Source organism: Centroberyx gerrardi, chromosome 16, assembly GCF_048128805.1.
Source record: "Centroberyx gerrardi isolate f3 chromosome 16, fCenGer3.hap1.cur.20231027, whole genome shotgun sequence".
Taxonomy (NCBI): Eukaryota; Metazoa; Chordata; class Actinopteri; order Beryciformes; family Berycidae; genus Centroberyx; species Centroberyx gerrardi.
The window spans coordinates 23,707,865-23,730,800 of NC_136012.1; the positions used below are offsets into that span (position 1 = coordinate 23,707,865).

Sequence of the window (22,936 nt, forward strand, 5' to 3'; positions counted from 1 at the left end):
ATATGATCTTTCCCATGAAATGTAAAAAAGACAAAATGAGAGAGAGTGTGAAATTGATTATTTAAGCAATATCACAGGAGAGGGAGTGCTGTTGTACTGTATATCAGCACGGCTGTGATTCGGTCGTAGGCACGAGGCAGCAGGCCGAGTGCCGAAGATAACCACAGTGTCGAGTGTGATATTGCTTTTATACAACAGTTGTATAAACAAAGCTATTCATCAAGTAATGGTAATTTGAGACGATGATTTTTGTCTGTTATTTGTCTCCGCCAACAAAAACAGTTCCCTCAGGATTCCACTACCAAGTGTTGCCAAGCAACAGGTAAACTGTTTCCCGACTGCAAGCTAGCTAGCTACTTTTAGGTTAGCACAGACGATTTCAGCTTACTTTCTTCCCAATCTTCCGCCTCGGCCAATCGTTCATAATTAAGGTAAAATGTATCCATATTTGCGTTGTCGCTACTAGGTGCGAATGAAGTTAGAGTTTTGTGTGGACGTGCACTGGGAATATCTGGTAAGCATTTGTTTGTTGCACAACACTGTATTGTCTGCTAGAAGTGCTAACCAGCTGGTTAGCTAGCCAGCTACTCAGCTAACGTCAGATGACGTTGTCATGATCCACTTTTTATTTCTCCTCACAAGAAGCGCTCCAGGCAGAGCTTTCTCCACACAAAAAACGCTGTGTGTGAACGCAGCCTAATCAGGATTACATTAGAACACCTGTGAAGCGGAGTGATACATACAGTACAGCGTCCCAGTGCTGTTATACTGTATATCAGCACTCATGGAATGCCTCTTGTCCAATCAAATTGCTCGACCGGAACTAACTGTTGTATAGTTTAATTTAAAATAATTCTAGGTTGTGTTACTGCTGATTTCTGTACAGACTAATGCTCTTTTCTTCACCAACATGCTAAAACTAGTCAAGGCCATTGGTTTCAATACATTCACAGACTTTCCCTTACCTTGTTTCATAAATTGGCCGGTTTCTGATGCAATGTTTATGAAGTGGCAATCTCGTGTAGCCACACCTTCGGTTTTGGAGAAATTCTCCACATAAAACAAGGGATATAACAAGACTTTGCAGAGCTAAAGGCAGCATTGATCGGCTCTGAATTTCAAATAGGATTCACGCAGAAGCCTCTGGAAACTTCTAGCTTGTTTTTCTGCTGATAGAACAGATTTCCATCGTTAGCTTAACACTAGTAACTGTCAAAGTAACTGCCACAGGGATTAATCAAGGCAGTAGCTTTGATTTATCATCTTCCTTGTTGTCACTATGACAGTAAACACGTAAGCCAGGCTCCCAAAATTGCCAAAATTAGAATTTGCAAAGTTTGAAGTATGACTTTTCTAACCAACTATTGTGTTTATTTCTACAGACCTCTGTCATTTTAACTGGAGGTGTGGCTACACAATATTAATGGAGTGTATACTTTGTACTCTGTAATGGCTGGGAAACAAGTACACACAAAAGCTACTCAATTACAGTAATGGGAGTAAATGCAATTTGTTACTTCCAATCTTGCAAATTTCATATTTTGAAAACACAACAGGTTCACGTTGCGTTCTCCAGTTTCTGGCAAGAGAGTTGTTCACAATCATAAATCACTGACTTTCAGTACGAATAACATGCATAGATTTGTTAAACTTGTTCTTCCACTTTACCATCAAATTCAAAACATTTTATGCTCTAATTTGCATTTTTAGATCTTTACCTCGGAAACAATAGCCTTTCTCATAATGCCAGCTGTCCGCGTCTTTACACACAGTAGGCTACTGGTTATGAATATTCAGCTAATGCAAATATTGACTTATGTACATCCGATATCCAAGGGCTGCAACCGAGACTTGGGTGTGAAAGATACCTTCACACAATCGCCTTGTTTTTAATTTATATTTTAAATAAACCAAATCTGTTAAACCTGTTAACCCACTATATCATTTCATTAATACATGAGCAGATACAATATAAGAAAAAAACAACATTCTTTTCTTTATGCCTGAAAGACTTATTTTTTGTAGATTCATGGTTTTGTTCAATGGTAATATATTGGTAATATATTGTTATAATCATGAAAAGGCAATGTAAGAGAAAGCAGTATTCACAAATACCGTATTTCATGGTGTTCATCCTTTTTGTCTATTTTATTCCTCATATGTAGCTTCACCTAAATGTAATCAGTCACACGCCGCTTTGCTCTAATTTTAATCTTAATATCTGACATTGTGGTAATGTCACATGCTGAAACCAATATTATAGACTAATTCACATTGCGAGGTAAGCGTATTGGTAGACCTCAACGTATTAATGTCCTAAAGGTGGATTGATGTACCGCAGGATTTGAATTAATAATATACTGTGTGCCAAATATGGTTTACCAAATCACATTATAAGCTGAGTCTACACAGATACTTTGAAAGGCTGCGTTCACACTGTAGCTGAAAGTGTCCCAATTCAGATTTTTTTTCCCTTCATATGTGGCACCTATCTGAGGTTTTTTAATCTGTGTGAACAGCAAAAAAGCTGCATGGAGTTGCATTTTTTCCAAGTCTGATCTGGACCACATGGATATGTGGTACAAAATACTTGTATTTCAACACTCAAAACGGAATTTGTCAGTAACCAAGTAAGTACGTTTGCCATATATCTGCTTCTTGCCCGCACCATCATCTGCAGACAAAGTTGTTTCCATCTTCAACAAAAATTGAGCAGCAACCAAAGAGCAGAGGCCCATAGTGGAGGCTCTTCCATGTTCAGTAGAAGACTGGTAGAAGAATGGTAGATGCGTAGGTACAGAAACGGATGTGATGTCTTTTATTGTTACTCTGCACAAGTGTGTCTTTTCGACATCGCTGTCAGTTCATATTGGTATCAGATATGGGTTATACAGTACATCCTCGAATATTTATGAACAGTCATGCAAAAAAATCAGATATGAGCAGCAATTTGGAGTTCAGCATGCAGGCCTGCGGTGTGAACGCAGCCTAATGCTTTGTGAAGTGTAGCATGTCCATGAAAGGTGGAGCTGGCTGTCTCCCATGAGAAGGTGACACACTTGCGTGGTATTTAGGCCAGGCCCACCTGTCCCCTGATGGCTTAGTGGGTCAAGGAGCATAAGTGGCCTGTAAAACTAGCTAGAAAGTCCTCTAGGAATTCAAAGGGAAAATCCTATAGTCCAGGTCCTTTAACTAGGCAACACATCTAAGCTTGGCTGCGGTGCTCTTAACCAGACGGTGCAGAGCAAACCTACATTCTATATCTTTAAAAAATACTTCTGTCTTTACCGAGAAAACAACTGTGCACTCTGTGAATCTACAATAACTTGATTAAGACTTACTGTATGAAAGCTAATACAAATTAAATTGTGGCAAGACTGTGAAAGGCTGGATGGAACAACAGGGAGTCTTCCAATAATTCTGTCTGAGAAAAGTGCTGCGCGACACAATGTTCACCGCTCCGCTCCTCAGTACAGCTGTGCCGAGTTATTAAAAGTGTAACCCGGGCCCAGGGGGCGGTGTGTAATTTTAGAATTAATATACAATTTAGGGCCTGGTGTTTGCAGCCTCTGAATTATTCAAATGTACTTCTGCTATGGGTTTGGGTCTGGTGGGGGTAAGGCAGCTGCTATGCATACAAATTAATAAATTATGTCAGTATATGAAAGAATGGGAGCCGACATAGATTGGGGGAACATAAACATTGGTGGCGGGCAACAAAACAAGATGTTTGCTCCTGTGCAGAGTTCAAACCTGAAAGGCTGAACCAAACTAATGGGAATAGCATAGGATGTTCGATTTGTCATTTAAGACAGATATTGGAGTCCGTCTTTGGGGAAATCTTTCTTCAGTATCCACATTTACATGCACAGGGAATTCTGCTCTTAACCCAGTTACTCAGGTAACTTGGTATTGGGTCGACGCATGTATTTCGATTATGAGAAACCTGGTTAAAATGCCTGGCTTACTCCAATATTAAACGGGTTAACATCTGCTGTGACTCACAGTGTTATCGCTACATTTTGAAGCCAACAAAAAACACTGATAGCGAGCAGTATGGGATCATCATTTCTTTCCCTTGTATTACAAGAAGCGGTGTCACGATAACCGAAATTTCAATACTACTTCAATATGAATTCAATCTTCATTGTGAGGGACTGAATTTGACATAAAATTTTAGACATTTGCGAGGTCTTGACCTGTTGTAATTAGCAAGCTCATTTTATATGCCTGTTTTTTATCTGATGTGTTTTCTTATGGTATGTTCTGTGACTCTCGGCGAGCCAATGACATGTTTTCTAAGCCTTCTTGTCTTTTGAAAGGGGACCACATTGGAAATAAGTTTTGGGAACTTTATGTGTTGATGATTTCAATTAATGCATGACTGATGGCTGAGCATTATTTTTGATTATCAAATAAACAAACAAACAAATCTCTCGACATATACATGACATGGAGAAGAAGAAGAAGAAGAAGAAGAACATGAAGAAGATGATGATGATGATGATGATGATGATGATGATGATGATGAATGGAGAGCGCCACAGACACCAAAGACACCGACCAGTCGAAAAAGACACCTACTGACACCAGAAGCTGTCCAAGTCAATTCAAGCTAACACAAGTAACAAAGCAAAGTAGCAGCGAAGCATCACAGTGACTTTCATAAGACATCATTGCACAGTTTTATTCAAATTCTGGATATATTTGTTTTGTTTGTTCTCATTGCAGTTAAATATTTATGAATCTATTTAAGTTATTAATACTCATGTTAAATTTATAGTGCTTTCCATGGCGCTTTTGGTTAGAATAAAGCACAGTGGTTGTTCTGTGACAGTGCTTGATGTTTTGTCTCATTTGCTGTGGTATCGCAGTAGCATCACATTTTTAGATATTAAACTAAATATTGGTGTCAAAGTCAAAATTCTGGTACTGTGACAAAACTAATTACAAGTAACCTACTATTGTTCAGTCAGATAGGGGGGGAGGTATCTGTTTGTTCTGTGGGACACCACAGGTAGAACTGGTTTATTCATGGCAGCAGGAGACTCAATCGCCGGGTAGCAAAGGTTCACGTAAACAGCTTAACCTGAATAAGACCTTACCCAGAGTATGGCCAGTAGCTATAGGGATAGGGAGATGCTCTGAGCATGTCAACATAGACTGTTAGACTGTTAGAAACTCAGCAAACCCTTTTTGGAAGAGAATCACTTGAAATGCTGCGACTGTGGTGCGAAACCACGAACAGCAGTGCGTCCAAGCTGAGCACTTATGTTTGCAGTGGAAGAAGTATTTTGCTACGCTGAATGTGGTCGGTAAACACCAGCAGTACATTGGGGGGGTTTCGCTTTCCTCGGCTGGCTTACAGTACCGCCACCAGTAGGGTTTCATAACAGTCTTTCCACCGCTGACGCTTTACATGTAATGAGGATGGGAAGATTATCTAAAGCAGTTCCATCAGGTATTTCATATGGCACAATCAGTCTATTTACTCCGGAAAATTGCATTTCACTGGCAGCCTGCATAAAAAGAGCAGTTAGTGTGGCACAGACTTGCTTTGGTAGTCCAATTACAGCACATTCTGGAAAACGGCTGGCATTTGACTGTCTTTGTCTCTTCCATGCTGACATTCAATTTCAGTTTGATTTATCGGCTGCAGGATTCCCCCGGCCCATAATTGTTTTTTGTGTTCCCATCTACAGCCTAAATGTAGAAATATAACGATCTTAGACAATTTAACCAACACGCAGAGGTAAACACGTTATGCATATAGAGCTTCACTGGATTGAGAATAAAATGATAGGTTAAAATACTGTGGCTGTGACACATTTCCCAAAGCTATCACAGAAAGTTGTTTGTTTTGTGATATTGGTTTCAGTTACTGATATGAGCACAATAGTTTTAGCTATCGAATGCCCAGAACTACAAAGAAATGATTCAAGAGGTCTTTTATCCCACATCCGTTACCTTATTAACTTCTGAATTTGAAAACTGAATTTCCATCAATTCTCCACCAGGAGTGGTACTTTTTGCACCTTTTTTGTAAACATGAACAGTATACTGTAAGCTGTATATTGTTTTTAACTTTACCACAGTAAAGCCGACAGCAAATTTTCTTGAGTGAACCATAAAGTTTCTGTTCTATTCTATTCTAATCTTGCTGAAAATAAAGTCTAGATGTCGACTTCAAAATTTAGACGTTGACAGAGCTTGTAAAATGGAAGTTTTAATGCTAAATTGACCTCAGTTGCGTAATAACAAGAAGCCTCCAATATTCGGGTGATGCTTGAATTATTTATGATTTTCCCTACTGTTCACTTGCCTTCTCGTTATCAGGGCTGGAAATGAGTTTGCTGAAAACTGGCCAAAGTGAGATCTCCCCTCTCGGCTTACAGAACATGGCGCATTAAAGTGAATCACAGCAGACAGCTGGGGCCGCCCTTTATGATAATGCACCCTCTACAATTACTACTTCGACCTTCCCCGCTGGAGAAAAATGGGGAGACGTCCATTTAGCGGCCCTTTCAAACACTTAGTGGCAGACATGTTGGGCAGCAGGGCCACCTTTTGCCTGACATTGACTCTTGTTTAGAGGAGACAGAGAAGACATTAGAAAGGTGACAGGTTGACAGATGAGATGCATCTGTCAAACAGCAAGAAGACCGCGGTGCATTAATGCATCCACACTGCCTGCTGCCACATTGGTAGGTGGAGCTGGTTGGAGGTAATGGTGTGAATGGAGACATTTAGAGCAGATGCAGACGCGCTCACAGTCAGAGTGTTTTGGTCTCACAGATAAAAAATGAGTGATTTTAGTTGGCAGAATAATGCTGAATCAGTGCAATAGCATCTTGATCCACATCTTGATCCAAGACAACCGACAAAATCATAAACCAACTTATAGAACACAAGATTCCATAATGTCACTGGAAAGAAAATGAGAATTGCAGATGCAATGGTTGCAATGGCAATTCTCTTGTTTGGTGATAATGCTGTTGTGATGAAGATTAGCAAGATATCAATCAACACAGTCTCACAAATGTTGTGAAATCAGCACAAACTCTGAAATGTGGATTACATGCTGTGGACGCGGATAATATGAAGATTACATTCCTCCACCATGACAGGATTATGTGACAAGAGCATGAATTGGATACGGCATTTTCACATGTTCAGCATGTGAAAAGGTTAGCTAACAGTTAAACAACTAAAACAACTTTGCTTATGAGGTTTGGGTTGGGGTAAGACTTTGGTCATGGTTAAATAAGAAAAAACTTTGGCTATAAAAACTTCACTCACAGTCTTTGCTTGAGTTGGGAATTGAACCTTGGTCATCGGAGTTGAAAGGAAATGTATACACTCCTCCAAAGCCCAGAGCTTCACACTCTAACTTTCCACCAAACTATTTCAAGTTTTCTTGTTAAATTACTGCCTGTTTCTACTTGTGGTGGGGAAACAGATTTCTCTTTTTGTGCACGGAGCACGTTCTCTACATTTTAAGACATCATGCTCATTTCACAAAATTTCCTGAGACTGGGCTGGAAACAAGATATGCAGAAAAAAAACAAAACTCTTCGATGTCAAGAATGTTGTTGGTTTCAATTACAAGGTTGTGGTGCATTCCAAAAGGCTCAATCAAAAGCTACAGCTAAATCAAAAACTTGGAAGCACACATTAAGGCTTCAAAGTAGATTCTCACTCTTTACATTGATTTGAAGCCAGCACACCAACGTTTCTACTGCAGTCTTCTTTCTTCTTGTCCACTACTAGCTACATTTACCCTTCTTCCAACCAAACAGAAACAATCCTCCAGACAATGACTGTTTACCTGCAGAGCGACTGATAGAACAGACCATTTGGCTGGTGGTTTGTGTTAATTTCCCATCTAAGTGAAATTTGCTCATTGAACCAAACAAACAACTGCAGAAGAGAGAATAGTGTGCTTCTATTGGAGTTCTTTCTGTAGTGCTCTTTTTATTGAGGTTTTTGCTTTCAATCGTTCCGAAGCACTCTTCAAGAGAAAAACATGAAAAGCCTTTACTCTTTACTCCATGGCTAGCTCAAAAGACCATATTAAAAACATGTTCCGGCCATGCTGCGGCCTTCATCAGAGAATAACCCACCAAACTGCATGAGCTACAGCAACAACATGATTAACCTCTATTCCATGCCAGTGGGGAAGAGGGGGGGGGGGGGGGGGGGGACGAATGAAAGAATGGAAAACTCACCCTTTATCCTCAAGCTCTCAGGGATCCCATCCTGCTGAAACAGACACAGAAAGACAATGGAGAAGAGATCACAGTTATAATAAACCACAAGAGCAAGGCGTCAGCAGTAAGACACAGAGCCGTTTTCCATTTAGCTGAATAAGTGAAATCCTTGTGCTCCGTAGACAACTTGTTAACACTTAACACATCAGCCGGCTCTCTTAGTGAAATGCTCACTGTCTGAATCGAGTTCAATGCAGTCATCAAGTCAAGGTCCAAGGTTTTCACTGTGGCCATAAGAACTCGTCTGAGGCAGTGCAGTGTTGCCCGTTTTAATGGCAATTAATGACACGTTGCTAAATCAGCCAAGCATGTGCCATTATGCTAAGTGCTCACACACACACACAGTGATAAACTAGGGGTGTGTGGAGATGCTACTATTTGTATTCGTATCTGTATTTGTTCAACCAACCAAATTATATATATTTGTATTTGTATTCAGATTAATTTGGAAGTGGGTGTGGCCTAAACCAGAAGTGGGTGTGGTTGAGCCTGGAGCGTTAAAAATCCCTCAAATTCTTAGTGTTTTTTTCTCTTCTTTTCCAATCATTTCCATTGCTATTGTTGAGATATTCAAGCATTAAACTCATGGTTTTACAATGACCTTTCAATTATAATCAGTTATAAAAACAGTTTGCTTTTTAAAGCTGCGTTTAAAAGAACAACCTAGATGTGATGTAACCATAAATATAGATTTCCACCCTGAACTTACTGTATAGTATGTTAGTTTGAACTGCATGAACACCGAGGGACATGAAACAGTCAATTATAAACTGAAAAAAATGTCTTTATGAAACAAGATATATTTTGTCATTCTCACTCTGAACTACTGTATGCAGCTAGATGAAGCTGGATGAGCAGAAAGTCCTTCAGCAGAGCGGAACAGACCTGAAAATCTGACCTCACTAATGCTAAATTAGTCATCAAAATAATTAGACTATTCCCGCAGGAAACAAAAAACATACGAACAAGCAACTCTCTCTCTCTCAGATTCAGATTCAGAAAAAGCTTTATTGCAATTAATCAGGTTGTATTGAGTGTTGCCAAAGCATATTACAATAGTAAGGATAAAATAAGCTACAATACAGATGAATATGGTACTATAATGGATAGGGAAATTCAGTAATTATAGGAAATCTTTTTTTTTTGTTCAATGCTATGGACAATACATTGATTCAGTGGCTCTGTCTGAGAAAAGCCAGTTAAATTGTTTTCAGTTGAATATGTCTTTTCCACGATTATAGGCATACTATTAAAAATGTTTTTCCTTCTTAACTTTTTCAAAGGCATTATTCATGTTTTGCTGAATATAGTATTGAGCAATATCCCTGTGATAAAACCTCCCACTGGGTGCCATACCCACTTCCCCTATGGTTTCATTTCCTGCGTTTATTTTAATTCATATGTATTTTTATTTCCTGTGCCATTTGATGGATCTCTTTGTTCTACTGTTTTCCACCATGTTGTAATCTGTCATTTAGATTCTGACATCCAATCCGGTTGTGTTTGTTCTTTCTTTCTTTCTTTTTTCTTTCTTTCTTTCTTTCCTTGCTTCCTTCCTTCCTTCTTGGGATTGTATGTTTTTGTAAGCCTTCTGGTGTTTTATCTCACTTGAACAAATTAGTAATTTGCATCTCCTGTTTATGTGTTTTTATGACTGTTTTTTTTTTTTAATCACTTCTGTTTCATCACTGTGCAACTAAACTTAATTGAACTAAACAAAACTATATTTGACAGAGAAAGTCATAGTGGAGACTCATTAAAATGAATGTCTTTAAGGATCTAGAGAGACATAAAGAAGAGCAAAAAACAACGATGACCCGTTGCATTCTTTAACAAGCTAATTCTTAAAAGGTGCCTTATAAAATCAACTGAATTTAGTGCATACTGGTGCTATGTGATGATGATTGTAGAAAATGCTGTTATCAGGAGTACTATTCCGACTAGCTGTTCACCGCAAACCATGAATAAGAAAGAAAGAGCCATAAATATTTTATTCCTCCACAGCGAAGTCTCCGTAGCTCATCCTTCTCGTTCTTGTACAAAAATTCAGACTCGTTTTCTCGCAGCTCAAGCAGGGTGGTGTTATGGGGAAGATGCATTATGCAACAGGTCTACAGTCAATAAGGAGCGACGCGCCCTGACTGCCTACTGAAAATAGCAGACACACACTTACACCAATGCTTGGCTTTGCATGGAAAATCTGCATCAATTTCACTTGTTTAAATCAGCTTATCCGATTCCACATCAATCGATGGAGTATGTGACACATTTAGTTTATACAAAGGGTAGTTGCAGCCAAGCAATCTGATTGGTTAGAGATAGGTTTCCGACTGTGCCTTTAATTCCCATCTATCTCAGCTCGCCTTGCTTTATTGGTTGCTATGCAAACCCTTGTGGTTAGAACCTGTCTCCTTGTATGCATGCATACTACCTTGAGAAAAATTATACTGTCACGTTGGTAACTGCTGTATAAAACCGGTGCTACTACAGCATAACAGTAGTACCCAGGAGGTATTTTTGAGACCATAATCACGGTAAATTGAGACCCAAATCAGAGTCAAGAATACCCTTGCGGGTGTTATTGCTATATTAACAAGTGTTAAGTTGAAAAGCATAGACTTCCTTTAGCAACCAGGCTCCTTCTATCCCAGCCGTTGATGCTAATGTACTGCTGCTTTCAGTGTAACAAGAAAATTGACAAGAAAATACTACCATGTCAATTATAATAACTTCTACTCTGACAAAACGGTTGCAGACAAGTAACACTTATTATGGAAAAACAGTTATGAGACATTTTTAGAACTGTTGCCTACAAAATAGTAAAACATTTTTAGGATGGCACTGTCTATCTCTACGTCTGTACTCTATGTTAATTCCATATTGGTGCTGACAAATGATCTTTGGCTAGCTGGGTTCTAATCCTTACAGATGAATCATGACGGCATGGCAGTGTGAACGTTAGCCATGCAGACAGGGAACTAGCGAGGGACCTTCGGTTTGCCAATCCACTGCCTTGGAAAACGCTGTGTCAATCAGATCCAAAAGTGTGCAAATGGGTACAATTTGGCAAAAAAAATTACCATTTGTCATGACTTCTGTTTTACAGCAATATGATCAGAAAAAAAGAGTCAATAGTCTATTTCTGAGTGTTTGTTTTTGTTTCTTTTGAGGTGAATTATTTATATTATAAACACCCTTGGGGGGGTTTTATCTCGCCGGCACAAATTTGTATTTGTTTTTCTGCTCCCTGTTTTATCGCTGTCTTTTATCACTTTACTTCTGTGTTTTATCACTGCAAATAAATAAACTAAACCAAGGTAAGATCTGGTGAAGCAGCTCACGCAGATCATCTCGCTGCATGTTCTACAAAACGTTCACTGGTGACCCGGCAGGAACAAATCACAGAAAACACCTGTGGCTTTCTGAGATTCTTCGTATTTCTTTTCCCCCCTCTGGAGGAGGCGACATTTAGAATCCCAGTACAGGTAGCGAAGATATCAAATGAGCGAGGCTTCTTTGCATACGGCAGACAGCGTTCACACTTCATTTGTTTGAGGAGAGTGATTTCCCCAGGGCCGTTGGCAGGCCTGTCTCTGCTGCCCTGGCTCTCTGGGGACGGTGGAGCACCCAGCTGTACAACCCGCGGTTCATCTGCCCCTGTCACAGCTAGCTGGCTGACCGCCCACATCTCCCTCTCTCTCTTCTATCTCTCTCTCTCTCTCTCTCTCTCTCTCTCTCTCTCGCTGGCTTTATCTCAGAACCCCCCTTGTTCCTCCACCACCCTCCTCCTCCTTCCCTCTTTCTCCTGCTGTAACTTTCCCTTCCCTCATTCCTCCACAGCAACAAATTACAACTGCACTTCAACTTAAAGCTTAAAGCTGCAAAACGCTACTTTTTTCACATTAAAATAATAATAAATAAATAGGATATATTATACCTTATGAGTCTGTGTCTCTAGCCCTATGTGTACATGCCTAAATAACCCCTGTTTACCTGAAATTTGCTTTTTTTTGGGGCATATACCATTTGCTGTGGGCGTGGCAGTGAGCTGGACTGTGGCTATCAAGGTGAGACTAGTGGCCACAATGCAGAGAAGTCATATCAACAATAACAATGGCGGAAAGCAGTAAGAAACAAAAGAACATCAGAGCTACATGTGTGGCAGACAAAGCTTGTTCAAAAACACGGTGAACATCAGCACTGTTTCTTTATCACAGATTGGCTGCTTTCACCGTCTACTTTTCCAACGCCTGCAGAGGCTTCACAGATGCTGGTTAGGCTTTATGCCATTTCGAGTTAGACAGCTCATCAATTTGAGTGACAGGTGTTAGGGGCGGGAACTTGACCAACTGAGCAGGAGGAGGGCGGGATTAACACACGCTGACTCAAGGCAAAAAATTGCATATTGTAGCTTTAACATCAACCTTACCAAGCTCGAGCTACTTGCCCATTTTGCTATTCCGTCTTGTTATTCTCTCATTCGCCCTCTCTTTATCTCAATCCCATTTGCCCCTCCCTCCCTCTCTCCCCCTCTCTCTCTCTCTCTCTATCTCTGCTTATCCCCTGTTAATCTAGATTTGCCATGTGGCCAAGCTAGTGCTGGGTGGCTGGGGCTCTGCACACAGTTGTCCTTGCCTCCATTTTGTTTGTCCTGCCAGAACAGCTTGATGTCAGAGCGACAAACTCTCAGAAATTGCTTTCGTCCCCTGTGACAACAAAAGCCCAGCCGGTTTTCCACAAATTTCACAAATCACAAATGGAGTCTCTCCATCGCTCTCGCAATGAATCCCCTCGCTTGACTCACTAACATCGTATGAATTAAGATGCCCATGTACAGTAATACACTGCAAAAGCTTGTACAGTGTACAGTAACTACCACTTTGAATGGTAATCGCGGTGAAACCAATTATGGTTGGGGCTGCATGCTGGTAGACAAGATCTGTGTCCTATACCTGACCTCATCCGGAAGATTTCACAGTGAATTTCTAAAACAATACCATGGGAATTATGGGTAGAGCATGTGACCGGCTGTTTACGGCTGAGTTCCTCCTGGTGATTGAAGTCTCTGTGAGGAAAGCTTATAAGGTCATAGCCGATCCTGTTACCCCTGTCAAACACTGTCCTTCAAAGCACAGGCAAAGGCAAAGCGTTAACACAGCGACCGCTGTATCACAGCTCGTACTGGTGCGCTCAACGGCAGCCCAGCTTATCTCTTAGCCATTACGAATATGGAACGAGGAATGAGGAATTCAATACCAAAATGTTATCCATTCTAGAAAATAAATTCACTAAGTTGGCAGGATCCAGTCTGTAAAACAGTTAATATCCTGTTAACTAGGGACTTAAGTTACCTAGTATCCTTTAAAAACTACAATAATTTATTCTAATTTTGTGCTATCAACCATTTTCTAAAAGTTAGTGCTGCTTTTCTTCAAATGGTGGATTTCATTTTGGAACAAAACTCTTCAACTGTTCTTTTATGTCACTCAGTCAACTGTAATGACAAGTGGACGACCCGAGCCTCTCTGCAATCCATCCAACAGCAGAAAAAAAAAATTCTCTAAGCAACAAAAAAGGCGTGTGACATATTTCGGAAAAGGGCTTGCAATGGGGCCATTTTTCACCAAGGGCCGTAAATTTCCACAGACTTATTTGACAGGCGAATAGATGAGCGGAGTTTACCTCTCTCTTCTCACAAGACGAATTGTAATGGTATGCAGATGCTGTAATGACATTCCTCTGCAATGTAATCACAGCGCCCGGCACATTAATTTCATCGGAGTGGAACAGCACATATATCATTTTTGTAGCTTCTGGTCAAATTCCCGGTACATGTGGACATATACAGTAATTTAATTAGTCACTCTGGTTCTGAAACAGGGTTTTAATAAATAGAGAGAAGAGTAGAACTACTTTTAACAAGAGCAACTATATTCTCTTGATACTAAAGAAGATAAAGTGCTATGCCTTCAAAATGTGTTGTTGGTCAATCTAAAACTACTTTACGAAAGTATGCATCCAAAGTACTGACATTGCAGTACAATGAAAAGCACGTAGTACACTGTCAGTGCAGTACAATAGAGAGTAAAGTGGAAGCAGGGATTCCTGGGATTGTGTTATGGGAAAGATTAAAAAGGAGAATGTGATGCCAAAACAGAACTGTCTCTAAATATCTCTTTCTTTCACCATTTTTTAAACTAGTTTCAATAGCTATCTACTATTATTATTATGCCAAGATGTATACTGTACATTGCTACTCCGGTCTTATCAGCCAACATGGAAGAGCATCCTATCCCCTCTAATTGACACCCTGTGGATTCACCCCATATGCACAAATGCAATTCTGGTACCAGGTATGTACACTTCTCCACCCACAGGGAGTGATGAATTGAAGCTTTTTTGTCGAAATTTGAAGTTCAAATTATTCAAACAGTTACCCCTTGCTGCCATTTGCAGCCACCAAAGTAAGTTGCCCAGAGTAGCTTTAAAGTCACACTGAAATGGAAACTTTTTCGCCTTTTTATCTTATTCTAACTCTCATACCATACACCTATTTGACAATTTATACCGCAAAAAATGACAAAAAAAATGTACTTTATTGAATTTTTATATCAAAATCTCATTACTTGTACTTCCTGGAAAACGGAAAATCTTTAGTGGTGACTTCATCGTGTACCAGGAGGCAAACATAAAAATCCCAAACAATAAAACCATTACCGATTTTTGAACAGTCCCGCCCCTCTGCCCCTCCCATCAAATAAAACAGCCTTTCTCTCCCTAACTGATCTCCCATTGGTTTACACTTTTGAATGATCACTGGGTGTTAATGTCCCGCCCCAAAATCCTGCTTCAACAGGAAATACATCACATTAAGGAAGCAAGATGCTCTCAAAATGCTGTTTCATTGGGACTTTAACTTCTAGATCTCCTACATTTTGATTATACTATAATTATTTCATGTGAGGTTCTTTCCCCTCTCATCCCCTAGCCAGTAATGAACTTCAGCTAGAAAGAACCTGAATTCCTGCATAGCGGGTATCTACAGCAGGTGTGTTTAGAATGCATTTTTCTAAATTAGCCTTGTTCAAAAAGTCAGAATGTGTTTGACCCTTGTGTCTATTCGGCAGCTTTGCATCGCTCCCGGCCCCATGCTCAACTCTGCCTCAACTCTACCTCTGTCCAATGACGCTCCTACCATCTGTTCTCTCCGTCTCTCTCTCTCTCTCTCTCTACCTCTCTCTCCCTCTCTTTCATTCCCCCCACGCCCTTTAGTACCACTGTCTTCGGCTTTGATTCACATGCAGACGTGACTAATAAGCCAATTTAAACAATCGTGCAGCACAATATTAAGTCTCTATTTAATGATGACAGATTGCCTTGAAGTAATGGGGAATATACGACCATACAGTTATGCTTCTTTCTTCCTTCTTTTTTGTCATTGTTTATTTTTATCTTGGATGATACAGAGAGAAGTGTTTACCAGTGCACAGAATTGCAAAGGGGGCTTATGGGAAATGTGTACTGAAGGACCAGAATCCAACTAATGCCTCTTGACAAAACACTGTGCCTTTCCCCAAGTCCCCTCCTGCCAAAATAGTCTATTTCATTTCCAGTCTGGCTCTAATTGATCCATCTCTGCTAAACTGTGGCTCTCTGGATCCATATATAAAAAAATACAAACAGTAGCGGGAAATAAGCATGTTACTAGTTCCTTGAGATACTGCGAGAGAGATTAATAAAGTTCCCATATTCTGCTGGAGGGGCCTACCCTCTACCGTTGAGTCAATAAGCATTCAATTACATCTTTTACTTTAAACGTTTAGCTAAAATGCCGTGCGAACATCCACCTTCAAAAAGCCTCCTTCAAAGCTTGCCTTCATCTTTGCCCAGCTGTGCCTAGCATTAATTTGATGTTGTCTTTGAAAAAACAGTCCCTTGGCGCAGGAGAGGCGGTAATGAATCATCAAGTATTTTTTGGTGGGCAGAAAAACAACAACAACAGGAGTGTTGGTTGATGCGGCCCGGAACTCCACTGTAATTAGCTTCATAATTGGCAAAAAACACAGAGTCCTCTTGTTGCGGACAGCAAATGGAATAAGAAGGCAATCAATACCTTGTGTCGGAATCTCACAACCGGTCGATAGAGCGGCGGGCCGAATCCCTCCTTGCTCGGCCTTCCGTCGGCGCCGAGCAAAGCGAGCCCCAACAGTAGAATCGCCGCCGACCACCATCTGGCCGTCCTCATTGGTCTTTTCCTGTCAAAAACCAAACAAGAATGGTGAGTGCTCTTCTCGACCACTCCGGAGGTTCAATACCGGTTGGCCAAGACAATACATCAAGTCCGTTGTAATTAGTGCAGACAATGGGAACCGCAAAACTGTCGCTGGTTTAAACTAATGCTATCAATACGTGCCCCACACTTGGCGGGGAGATTAGATCTCCTTTTGAATCAATTAAGGGGAAATAGGCGTCATGAGAAAATCAAGATAAAGAAGACAAAGAGCCAATATATTAAGATAATTATAGTGAGGACTTTGGATTAATTAGGCTGAGTGTCTAAGTCAGGCAATTGTGATGTAGTGGAGAGATTACATCTTAATGCAAACAGTTTCTTCACACCCCCGCCGAGTTACAGCCCGGCTATATTTATTTAAAGGAGCACAAACATTCACTGTTCACTCCCAATAAAGCGGTGCTTTCAATTATTCATTACACCCTATGAAAACAAGTTTGACCTTAGCATGACATGATTTCAACAAAATAGTGTTTGGAAAAAAAAACATGCCCTGCGAAAATGTCTGTGTCCCAGAAACGGCACTGTTCGTGGAAGTAAAGAGGCAGGAAACACAGAGGGAAGAGGATATGTGCTGGCCGGTGCTCCCATATCCCCTAACACACTCGCACACACACACACACACACACGCAGTACACACACACATACACACACACACGCATGCCCAAGCTTATCTTACAATGTGTAATACGCCTGTTCCTTCTTATTTTTATCCCTCGTCTTTATCTGCATTTATGCCATCTGTTCCCTGCAAAGCGCATTGTGGTGAACCCATTTGTTAAAAGCGCTTTATAAATAAATTTGCCTCGACTTGACTTGTTGATTTTCACAGTCTGCCGCTGGAACAACAGAACAGCGAGGGAGCTGAGAGATGGCAGCGGCGGGAAACACTGAGCTGCACTTTACAAGCCGTCTCAATCCACCAGCGCCCGCTCATCATCCTGCAGTGGAGAGAGATGACTGACAGCAGGACGGTGACCCCGCTTCCTTCTTCTCCTGGAGTGACACCGAGTCAGACAACAGCGGCGCGCCTGTGGCAGCTCTGTGGGCCCACATGCTATTCACTGCAGGTCAGAGGTCGCACCCACAGAGCGGCATGTCACTATGATGTGCCGGACACAGAGGAAGCGCCGAAACTTTATTGTTGTGAATTTATGTGACTTTATTGCCTTCCTCCTGAGCAGCCAGGCACCTGCTCAGACTTCCACATTTTTCTACTTTGAAATTCCATCTTTTTTTTTTTTTTTTCCCCGACCTTATTTTCTGGAACGGATGTGAAGACTTTGGTCAGTGTTTTTTATATGATTTATGCTGATGGGAATATGGGCTGGGGAATATGACTTTCAACTAGGCGACTTTAAAGCTGAAGATATGTGAAAATGAGTGGGTCTGCAGCTACTTAAAATGTTTTAGTCATGTGTGTATCCAGACTGAACGTCCACTTTCCAGACGTTCTCAAACTTTGAGATATAAATGGCCAGTAGGTAATTCATGACCTGTATCAAACTATGTCAGTGAATTGAAACAACATCAATAGTCACCTTGAGTGATGGTGGCCTGTAATTGACACAAACATTAAAGTCATATTTTCACAATGGAGACATATTGAGACAGAGATAGAGAAAAACTAATTAGAGCAGAAAGAATCCAACAGAAACTGGAATAATAATACTGCTTTGTCATTTGCTTTTTTGGCATTGAAGCAGAAATGTCTTGCAATGCCAGTCGCTCGCTTATAGCTTCCAGAAATCTCAGCACCTAGCAAAATAATCGTTAAGACATTGGTATTGATCAACAACCCTATTAACCCACTGCAGATATATTATGGTCGTTTTGTGCTAAGAGGCAGTACAAATCGTATTTATTGCCCCCTTAATGTTATCATTTTAATTTTCCATACGTTTCCAAACTTTCCAGACGCAGGTAGGAACCCTGCCTGCAGCTGCTGCCGCTCCCCTTCTCTGCTAATACACTGTTTTAGCCACAGTAGGCAGATTACCATATCTGCAAGCACAATCAATCAACTTCTTCTTGGTGTCCCAGTGTTAAATGGGTTATTAATGGACTAACTTTTGGCAGGATGCTGTGTCAGAGACAGAGACATATGTACAGATTTTTACTGTGTCATATAGCACTGTTCTTCAGACATTTGACATTTAATTGCTTGTGATCAGTCACAACTGCAATGAATACGACGCATAAATAATTTGGCAATAATCTAGGAAGACTTATTTGCTGAATTTGGATAATTCTTGTTAGGTTCCTCTTTTTTGATATTCTACCGACTGATGGGAGTTAAAAACACTTTATAAAATGCCAGATAAGTTATACTGTATGTAATTGCTAGAAAAGGTTTATTTCTATGGTGAAGTTGTCTTAACTGTGGATTGAACAATGCACATTTGAATTGTTCCTGAGTGGACAAAGAGTTTCTCTGAGTTTTTGCGGTTGTAGGCGAGTTAAGGTCAGTCTGCTGGTTTAGTCATCCCTCCCACTGCAATGATGGAAAGTCTTTTCAGGCATTGTCCACGTTTATTTTATTTTTTTTCTTGTCATTGAGTCTGTTCCTTTTTAATGTTGTGCATTATACCTGTAAATGGGGCTTTGGCACAATGACAATACACAGAGCAATGAGAATGGGAGCAAAACTGCCATTATGAATATCATTGTTAATAAAAAAAATAAATAAACTCAAAATGAAATTGATATTAGCTTGCAAGCAAAGCATGCAAATAGCTTCCTAAAAGTTTCCTTCCCATTTGATGCCTATTCTTAACCTGTACTTGTTTCAAGGAAATTTTGGGGATTAATAGCCTACTTCTCAAATAACGAACATTAGCACTCCTGTAGAGTGAAGTGGTGCAGATGATGTCATACGCTCATTCAATTCTGAAATCGTATTCGATAACAGGAAAAACACAATGCAGAGCTTTAAAATGGAAGACCTCAAGTGCATATTGTATTGCATACGGGGCTTAATTTAAGTAATGGATCTCAACTCTTAAAAATGAGAATGTTGAGTGTATGCAAGTCTGCGTATGTGCGTGCGAGTCTTGTTTGTTTGCCTTGAAAGCAAAATGAGAGAATGAGAGAGAGAAATAGTTTGAAAGTCTTCTCCAGACCCCCCGAGGGAGCGCCATCATAACTTCGGCTCGTGGTTTTAAATCCCCAGGAGCATGTCTAAGCTTTGGCATTGACTTTCAAATGAAGACTACCTATTTCTCACTATGTACACAATGCATCATGCCTTGACAGGCTCCCGGCCGCCCTCCCCGAACCCCCCTTTCCATCTCATTCAGCAGTTTGTTTTTTTTCGCCATTCAAAGCACCGGGTGAGGATAACAACAGGAGAGTTGTTCAAACAGATAGTATGTGTATGCATCACCTGACTGCACCGTATTGGACATCACTGGCCTGAAGCAGATAGTGGGGTTGGATTATTTTACACATCATAGCCGAATGTCAGGTGCCATACATGTTTGGTAAGTCATGTACAGCATGAGTCTGGAAAATAGTAATACACAGTCAAAGCTTTTTATCCTTTTTCCCGACCTTATGCATGATTTTTCCCAATGCCTTTGAGTCAAGGTTTTCCTGATTCCTGTTCTTCTCCTTTATGAATAAGTGTTATAAGTCAACATAGGATAATTCTGACTTATTGGTGGTAACCCTTCAATTTACAGCTTCCTAATTACAGTCAGCTAGTCTCAAATATAATTAAACAGAGCCCTTAGGAGATTATGAATTATGAGTCAGGCTGCTCTGTGTCCACCGGGATCCTCTCTGTCTAGCTGTGGCTTTTTTCTCTCAGTATTTTCAATAGATAGGAGGCGCTATTGTATTTTCCCCACAGCATTGACAGCTTATGTTTTCAGCGTTCAGAGCATTAAGTGGAATAAATTGCAAATATTCCAACCTGTAGCAAAAGAGCGCCTCACTCCAGCAGGGTGTTCAGAATATTTTAGCAACAACAGAAGCGACGACCAGCGCTCCCCCCCCAAGCATCTGTTTAGAACTACTAGCTAACTTTTCCTCCCAGTTTCTACCTACAGCATTAGTTTTTGCTTATTTCTGTTTAGACCCACCAGACCAGGCCTTAATCAGAGAGATAACTTTATGATGTTGAGAGCCATCATCATAAAATAGGTGTCGGCGAGGTCACAGGTTCAAATCTCTGGACCAGCTAGGAAAATCTAGTCGGGAGAAAGTGAATGAAAAATGTTCTCCCCTCGCTCAATAACTTCTACTGAGGTGTCCTTGAACAAGGCAGTAAAGCTAAGAGAATACATTCATTTTATAAGCTTAAATCACAAAGTGGGGCTGCAATAGAGAAGAGCGTCCCATCCCTACTAATTGAGACACTTCTGGTGTTGGGTATGGACACTTCTCTAACCCTAACCCTAATCCTAGCCCACAGTAAGTGACAAATTGAAAATTAAGAGTAAAATACACATGATTTCTGGGTATTGACGTTCAAATTTTTCAAACAGTTACCTTTTGCTGCCATTTGGAGCCACCAAATGTTGTTTTCTTGTGCAGCTCCCAGGTGTGAACGTGGTAAATGCGTGTAACTGTACAAATGCTCAGTCAATTTACCCCGAATAAATAATGTTAACGAAAACCACTGGGACGCTCTCAATCTCAGGGCGGAGACTTAATCTGCAAGGCCGCTGTGCTGGTTGAATTATTCACATACGACATACAGCAGGTGAACCAGACCTCCCGACATTTCAAAATAAAATGTAATAGACTAACGATCGTGTTAAACTATGTAGTGGCGCTAATAAATAAATTAAGAGTTATATTCCAAAAAACTACATATCTATTTTGGAAGTTTGTCCATTCAATAACTTTAAAATATAGATGATCCAGTCAATGAAAGTATTTCCATTTTGCCAACCAAGTTACCCATGATCCCGTAGCACAATTTGTTTCAGTGTTTTGCTGTCAATCATTTTGCAGGAGTAGATGTCATGTTTTTCAAGTGCTGGATATCTCATTTTGGAACGAAAAATACACAGGGTCCCTCTCCTGCCACATTAGCTTATCTTTTGATCCATATGCTGCCACATAAACAAACTGGTGACAGATACATTTAAAGAAATTGTAGGAAAGGCTGTGCCCCTGCTTGCAGATAATTTAACAATCCAGGTCAGTTCTGCAAGAGTAGACAAATTCCTTTAGACCAACACTATTCTGAATAGTTTCTTTAAATGCCATTTTTGAAAACTGTGTTTGAAACCTGTCGAGTGTTGATATGACATTTGAAGCTTCATTCATCATATTCCTGTGACAGCAACTTTTCTGCACTCTGACAGGTATTGTTTCGAGGCACAAAATGTAGGAAGTGCAAACAAAAAGACATTTTTTAAATTATTTTTTCATTGTTAGGTATCTAGGGTTTGCTGAGCATGCATGATCTTTTTCAGCACGATTCTGCTTCAAATTTGTACAGTACACGCATCCACACAAGGGAGCAGCCCAGGACGACTACAGTCTTCAACTGTTGGAGCAGCGATGCTGAAGCTTAAGTGCCTTGCTCAAGGGTAAAGTAAAGGTAGTTGTTGAGTGAGGAGAGAGTGTTACTCATTCACTTTCCTCACACAGATTTTTCAGAGGGTTCAAACCTTTCAGACACAAGCTGGCAGGACTACTGCTGCCCTGGGGTATTCATGAATATTCGTGAGTGTGAGCCCATAGAGACCAGAAGCACTAACTGCTACTGTTGAGCATGTACAGTTCATTTTTTAAGATTGTCCTTTTTTTAGCACGCCAAGCTTGTTCAGTGTTTCCGAGAACCAGAATGATGTTTTAAATTATACTTCTTGTGTTAACTACTTGCCTTCAAATCCACTGCCACTTCTTGGCTTGATTGTACAGCTTTTCTTTCAGTATCAAAGCACAGTCTTGTTTTTTCCAACAACACTCCAATGCATCCATGGGCGCCTAACTTTAAGTAAATGTGTTTTTCTTTATGTTAGATATGTTAGCAAGTACAGAAAAAAAGTCAATCACCTTGTTTGGTAACAACAGATTGCATAGGCTATATTACCTAAAATGACAAATAAGCCAGTTACAGGAAAACGTTATATTAATTAATTTTGAATATCAAAGTTCTCCTTTTTTTGTTCTCTAACATTATCCTTTCGCTTTGTCATCCTACCTGTTGCTGCTGCTCTGCTGTGCTGACAATGCTAACAAATCATCTTCAATAATCTGTTGAAAACATCTCACTTTAGCTTTGCTAGATAGCTTGCCAAATTAAACAGTTTCAGAGAGAAACAGAGAGACCTTAGGCACACAGAACACGAAATGGAACGTTAGCCAACCTAGCTTAACTCTCAAAAAAACAACAGTTGTTAGCTAGCTAGCT

General features: G+C 40.3%; 1 protein-coding gene across 1 annotated transcript in view; it reads right to left on the reverse strand.

The window, feature by feature from the left end:
- fstl5 (follistatin-like 5) overlaps window positions 1–17,619 on the reverse strand; it is a 126,675-nt gene extending 109,056 nt beyond the window's left edge. The window contains exons 1-3 of the mRNA XM_078289030.1: window positions 17,543–17,619; window positions 16,384–16,525; window positions 8,229–8,262 (exon numbers count right to left, since the gene is read on the reverse strand). Coding sequence (XP_078145156.1) covers window positions 8,229–8,262; window positions 16,384–16,525; window positions 17,543–17,619 — 253 coding nt within the window. The remainder of the gene's footprint in view (window positions 1–8,228; window positions 8,263–16,383; window positions 16,526–17,542) is intronic.
- Between the last annotated feature and the right edge of the window lie 5,317 nt (window positions 17,620–22,936).